This window comes from Spea bombifrons, chromosome 6 (genome assembly GCF_027358695.1).
Source record: "Spea bombifrons isolate aSpeBom1 chromosome 6, aSpeBom1.2.pri, whole genome shotgun sequence".
Taxonomy (NCBI): domain Eukaryota; kingdom Metazoa; phylum Chordata; class Amphibia; order Anura; family Pelobatidae; genus Spea; species Spea bombifrons.
In genome coordinates, this window is record NC_071092.1 from 25,678,528 (window position 1) to 25,685,379 (window position 6,852).

Here is a 6,852-nt window from a genome sequence, read left to right on the forward strand (position 1 = left end):
GAACCCAGCACCTCAGCATGCATCCCAGAGTCTGTGCCAATAAAGGCATTGGGGGGGCTTGTTCAAATTGTTAATTCTTCTTATTTCAAAAGACAGTGTACATCAAATCCACATTCATACAAGATGAGTACAAAGTTGCCCTGTACATGTTAGTAACAAAACAAAAATGACACAATATGGGTACAAAAGTTACTCTCTACATGTCTGTGATATTACGTGAATAAATATCCTAAAATTCAATCAGCCCCCACGTCCCCAAAACCCCCGTCATTACCAGCTTTACACAGTAATCCACGGAGCTAGTTTTTTGTTTGTTTGTTTTTACAATACTTGGGTGTCGGAACTTGGTGTTCTGTTTTCCTGAATCCAGTGGGAATAGGGAGATGGGAAAAAGTCAGTTTCTGGATGTATGGTCATAAGTGTACCCTTTCTTTGTACATTTTAGGAATATATCTTTAAAGATTTCTGTGATGTAATCATGCACTGTAGGTCATAGAAAATAATTTTACCTTCTAATTTTTCATTTTGTTGAAACTCTTGAATTAGGAAAACTTTGCCTTAGATAATGTATCGCTTTTCTTCCTTTTGTAGTTCCAGAAGGAACGCTTTAACATCGATATGCCTCACAGATTCAAAGTTTACAATTACAAGAGCCCCACCTTTTGCGATCATTGTGGTAGCTTGTTGTGGGGCCTGGTGAAGCAAGGGTTAAAATGTGATGGTAAGTTTACACAGAACTATTTCTTTGTGACCAAGCTGACTAGTCTGGCTAATGGTTCATGTTTTCGATCCAAACTCGATCAAACACAATGACTAAGTTACAGGAAAATGTACACGTAGGTAACTTTAGGTAAAATATGCTCTGATTCCTCGTAACTAAATGTAGCTGGCAGTAGGTGTAATAATCTTTCACTGAACTAGTTCATTGTTCCACCATGATCCTCCTGAAACTCTAGATTCTCATCGACGTCTCATTAAAGTCCTGGAATCCGCTGTATTCTAGCATCAAATATGTACTTTTTCAACTTATTTTTGTTTCATAGTCTGCATAATAGGTAATCGTGTCCATTTTTGTTCCCTGTAGAGTGTGGCATGAACGTTCATCACAGGTGTCAGAAAAAAGTTGCCAACTTATGCGGCATCAATCAGAAGCTTCTAGCGGAGGCGCTGAATCAAGTCAGCATGGTAAGAAGATGGGGGGAGGGTGTAGGAGGCAAAGGGGGTGGGAAAGAGTTAAAGCTACTCAATGGAATGAACAGACCAGGCCGTCCACTAAATCAACAGATACTCAAGTAAGGTGGGTTTCAACTTGGTTCATCGTAAACAAAACATTAGCCTTGACCATGTGTGAGATGACCAAGTTCACCTAACCGAATACCCATATTGATAACATCCTTATTTTGGCGGTGTAAACTTGCAGTGTATTGGGGGGTAGGCAGGATGGAGGCTGAAAATGTTGTTTGTGGAGTTGTTTTTATGTTTGTGCCCGTAAGGAAATGCTAATGTTATTGTGTCTTTGCTGTAGAAATCAAGCAGAAAATCTGATTCAGGCTTGGAGAACTGTGCTATATACCAAGGTGTGCTTCCAAAGCCAGGAGCGACTGGAGCCGATGCTATTGGTAAGCACGGGATTTCCATGAATGTAGTTTGCCAAAAGATGTTAAGAGGGATCACACAAAAGTAGGGTGTCTTTAAAAAAACAAACAAAAAAAAAAAGTGTATGCGACTGCGTTTGGAATCTGTACTTTGGTCTATTGCGTACTAGCAACTGAAATGAAGTTCTGTTCCCCCCCCAGATCATCAGTACGGTAAGTTGTGGGAGGGGAGCACCCCTCAGCCTTCGATGCGTGTTTCCAGCCTGAGCAACCGATTAACTGTAGAGAAGTTTACATTCCATAAAGTCCTCGGAAAAGGCAGCTTTGGCAAGGTAATCCATGAACCTGACAAATGTGCTTTGTGTAATATAAACGGCACACGACATACACTAACTTTACTTCCACCGACGTAGGTGCTTCTGGCTGAACTCAAAGGCAAGAATGAGTTCTTTGCAGTGAAAGTGTTGAAGAAGGATGTGGTCCTGATTGATGATGATATAGAATGCACTATGGTGGAGAAACGTGTGCTGGCGTTGGCCTGGGAGAACCCTTTCCTCACCCATACCTACTGCACGTTCCAGACTAAGGTACATCATTGTCTCTAGCCGGTTTTAACAATTCTTATATTAAACAGCAGAACTAATTCAAGAGACGCACTAAAGAAACAGGTCTAATGGTGCAAGCTTGAGTCTAGCTTTTACCGATATAAAATAATATTAACAGTCTTATGTTCTTGACCAAGTGGTCTGATATAGAAGAGAAATGTCCATATGTGTGATCTTTAAGCAACCATATTAACAAAAGTGCACCCGGTTCACCGAAAAGTACAGTATAACATGACTCAAAACACTGAAAGTGCACATCGGCAATAACGATGTGTGGCAAGGTGTGGCAAACCATATCAACAAAGGGCCAGTATCATATAAGTCCACGTCTGCTATGACAACTTCAGGTTGGGTCTGAAATTTAGTATAACAAATGTAACCCAGCACAGTATATACAGGAATACTGACATCAAAAGGTCCTGCTGGCAATAATTTCTTTTTTCAGCTTATAACGATGAAGACACGTCACGTCACATACATGTTGTGCCTAAAAGTTTGAATACCCTGGCAAAAATTGTGAAATGTGGGCATTGATTTTGAAAATATGACTGACCATGCAAATCTCTTATTTAAGGCTAGTGATTATATGAAGCCATTTATTAGTTGTCTGGCTCCTTGTGAAATCATAATGATAATGGATATCACCCAAATGGCCCTGATCAAAAGTTTACATACCTTTGAATGGTTAGTCATGTTAATGACACACAAGGTGATACACACAGGTTAAAATGACAATTAAAGGTTAATTTCCCACACCCGTGGCTTTTTAAATTGCAATTAGTGGCTGTGTATAAATAGTCAATGAGTTTGTTAGCTCTCACGTGGATGCACTGAGCAGGCTAGATACTGAGCGATGGGGAGCAGAAAAGAATGGCCAAAACACCTGCGTAACAAGGGTTGTATTGTGCTTGATGCCTGCTTGATGCCTGTAAAGTTGTGACAGCAAATGACCCAAACTCATGTACTTCACTCTCCATGACATAGTTTTAGTGTGCACTCCCTCCTATCATTGATTTTGAGTCTCAGGCACAGTGTAAATGTGAATCAAAGTGTGAGGAGTGATGATTCCGATGAGTTATGCAGCCTTTCTGTGTATCTCTGAAGGTCACGTATTTACCTTCCTATTTTCCTCAGGAACATCTCTTTTTTGTTATGGAGTTTCTAAACGGTGGAGACTTGATGTTTCACATACAAGACAAGGGCCGCTTTGATCTCTACAGAGCCACGTGAGTTTGTTGACCATAGCATGATAAAATTATAACTGATAAGTCTACAAGTTAAAAACCATGAAAGATCAGACGCCTGCGTATAGACTGAGAAGAACAGTGACTCAGTGACTAGTCTTTGATGTAAATTTGATCATTTTTTTGCCTTTCTTTCATTTTTAGGTTCTATGCAGCTGAAATAGTCTGTGGGTTACAGTTCCTTCACACCAAGGGTATAATCTACAGGTGCGTGACAGAACCTCTCCTCCAAATCTTATTTACTGGGTGCATTTCTGTTCTAGTCTTGTTCCAATGACTTTAAGGGTGATTTGTTTTCTTGCTCTGAAATAAATGATTTTGTTGTGTGCTTTTTCTAGCTCTTGTTGCTATAGTTCAGGAGATTACCAGTAAGGTGGAAAATCTTTGTACTAATGATACACATTTTTAGAAGTGCCTTGAAAGTCTTGTTTCCACAAAAATGGACAGTTGTTCCCGGCACAAAATATGTTTGTTGAAGTGTGTGGTTGATGGTTATGATAGAGAAATACAGTAGTCTCTCGTTTATGTTGTGTTGCAGAGATCTGAAACTGGACAATGTGATGTTGGACAGAGAAGGTCACATCAAGATTGCAGACTTTGGCATGTGCAAAGAAAATGTATTTGGAGACAGTAAGGCCAGCACTTTTTGTGGGACCCCGGACTATATTGCACCAGAGGTGAGAACCCTCTTGATTTTCTGTAAGCATTAATGACCATTATTCAGAGGGGGGTCTTTCTGCTAGTGGGGCACCACATTTTTATTAGCTATATTACAAAAGGTCTTAATGGTAAAGTGATACAGAAGTCTGCAACATGGTAGTCTTTCCTAGTGGAACAAGCCAAATTCAGAATGATGGTCGAAAGACTGGCAGTTGTAGTTTAATGTTGATAAATGTAAAATAATGCACTTGGGGTGTAACAATCCAGAGGCAGAATATAGTATTGGATGCAGTGCCCTGTCAATGAAGTGGAAACTAAGGGATATATATCGATATATATATATAGATATAGATACAGATCTATATATATATATAGATCTATATCTATATCTATATATATAACTATATAGATAGATAGATCTATAGATAGATAGATAGAGATATATATATATATCTAGATCCCATCTCTCATCTCTCTCTATATATATATATATATATATATATATATATATATATATATATATATATATATATATATATATATATATATATATATATATATATATATATATATATATATAAATAAAAATGTATTATCTTAAAGAAGAGTGACAAGGTTGTGACAAACATTTAAATACTTAAAGGGATTTAACAAGTACAGAAGGGAAGTTGATTTCAGGGGTTAGATGTTAAAATAAGAGGCAATAGTCTAAAAATGGAGGGTTTAGAGGTTTAGCTGTAATGTAGGTTTTTATCAGAGGCAGAAGAGGCTAATACGGTGAGTGAATTGAAACATGCCTTGGATGAACACAAAGCTATCCTGAATCTAAGACAAGACCAAGGACTGATTAAGATCTGAGTCTCTACATTAGGAAAAATGGGCAGACTAGATGGACAGAATGGTTAAAATTTCTGGTGTTTTATTTAAAAAAATGGCAGAGAATAGGCAAGAGTAAGTGAGGCTACAGATGTTTCCTCCACACCCATATATAAGTTGCTTGGTGAATTATTTTATCTGTCTAGCTGCGCTTGAGGCTGTGTTCCCTGTCGTGTTATGTGGTTATGATGGCATTAAAATAAGGTTTGACATTTCAGTTGTTAGACGCAAAGTTCCTGAGTAATAATCCACTCGTCTCTTCTACTCAAACCTAGATCTTGCAAGGGCTGAAGTACACGTTCTCTGTAGACTGGTGGTCCTTTGGAGTTCTGCTGTATGAGATGTTGATTGGACAGTCCCCCTTCCATGGGGATGATGAGGATGAGCTCTTTGAGTCTATTCGCGTGGACACACCTCACTTTCCACGTTGGATCACAAAGGAATCAAAAGACATCCTGGAAAAGGTACATGAAACGTAAATGCTGTAGAATAATACAACATACCCCTCTAGTGTCTACATATGGTTATACTTCCCACCTGTCTGAGTCCCACGATGAGGATTTTAATTGTAAACATTCCTTTCATCACAATTTCAGTGTACCAATCAATGCCATCTCTTTAAATTAATTTTTGACATGTTGAATATTATTTAATCTTTTTGCTTTTCTTTCCAGTTTTTTGAAAGGGACCCTCAAAAGAGATTAGGGGTAACTGGAAATATCAAATTACACCCATTTTTCAAGACCATCAATTGGACTGCACTGGAAAAGAAGGAGCTGGAACCTCCCTTCAAACCTAAAGTGGTATGTTCTGGCCTCATGTCATTAATAGAGGTGGAATGCGTGTATTCACAGATCACTATTTATGATCGTCTCGGTTCAACCTTCTTAATGCTGGGTTAATACGGCGAGGAGATATTTTGGTATCCCTACACAGTATTATTAATTGAAAAAAAACTATTTTTCGGCATAGAGCTTACAAACATCCACCGTTTAAATACCGGGGTAATTGCAATGGGTTTGAAATATGGTGACGTTTACCATTAGAGTCCTGTACATTAAAGTAATGCTGGTTTCCTCTGTTTGCACAGAAATCTCCAGGCGACTATACAAACTTTGACCGCGAGTTTCTGAGTGAAAAGCCACGATTATCCTACTGTGACAAAAACCTCATAGATTCTATAGACCAGTCTGCATTTCATGGCTTCTCCTTTATTAACCCCAAGATGGACCGGCTTCTGGAAAAATAATGGTTTTCGCCCCCCTTTTACCTCCGAGCTGGAGATACACACCAGATGGAGGACCGACCTGTATTCAGAATTGCCTCATTGCGGTCACAGGTTCCTTTATCATGTAACAATTTCACTCCCTGTAATACCAGTGATTGCTAGGCTGGCTGCAAGTGGTGCCTGTTTTTAGAACTTTAACCTTTTGAGTGCCAAAAGGGTGTGAACACTGCTTTGTGTACTGCATTGCTCAAAAGGTTAACACTCCCTTATAAAAGAATCCGCTGTAGTGATACCCCTCACTGGTTACTTGAATGTAGTTTGTTTGTCAAAGAACACAATTATAAATATATATAGAATATATAGAATTTGCTGTATATATCGCTAAAGAGAATTAACAGCTAGGGGAGGGTGGGGGAAGAATTGACTATGATATATTTTTTACAGTCCACGCCGACATTGTTCTTAAAAATAAATGAATTTTCCCAAATGCCAATTAGACTCTTTGTTTTGTTTGGTTTTCTTACATGTTGCAAATGCATCAGAACAGAGTACAATGTATCGGAAGACTATTCTCTATGCTGCTGCAAAGAATATTGGCCTCCATAGTCCATTGTGCTAAAGCGTGTTCCAGTTTTCCACACGTT

General features: G+C 38.6%; 1 protein-coding gene across 2 annotated transcripts in view; it reads left to right on the forward strand.

Annotated features, from left to right (window-relative positions):
• PRKCD (protein kinase C delta) overlaps nt 1-6,701 on the forward strand; it is a 30,591-nt gene extending 23,890 nt beyond the window's left edge. For both annotated transcript variants that reach the window (XM_053469368.1, XM_053469367.1), the window contains exons 8-18: nt 592-721; nt 1,085-1,185; nt 1,526-1,619; nt 1,797-1,927; nt 2,009-2,182; nt 3,335-3,426; nt 3,589-3,651; nt 3,983-4,121; nt 5,256-5,444; nt 5,655-5,783; nt 6,071-6,701. In XM_053469368.1, the coding sequence (XP_053325343.1) occupies nt 592-721; nt 1,085-1,185; nt 1,526-1,619; nt 1,797-1,927; nt 2,009-2,182; nt 3,335-3,426; nt 3,589-3,651; nt 3,983-4,121; nt 5,256-5,444; nt 5,655-5,783; nt 6,071-6,229 (1,401 nt within the window). In that variant the 3' untranslated portion in view covers nt 6,230-6,701. The remainder of the gene's footprint in view (nt 1-591; nt 722-1,084; nt 1,186-1,525; nt 1,620-1,796; nt 1,928-2,008; nt 2,183-3,334; nt 3,427-3,588; nt 3,652-3,982; nt 4,122-5,255; nt 5,445-5,654; nt 5,784-6,070) is intronic.
• Nucleotides 6,702-6,852: the final 151 nt, after the last annotated feature.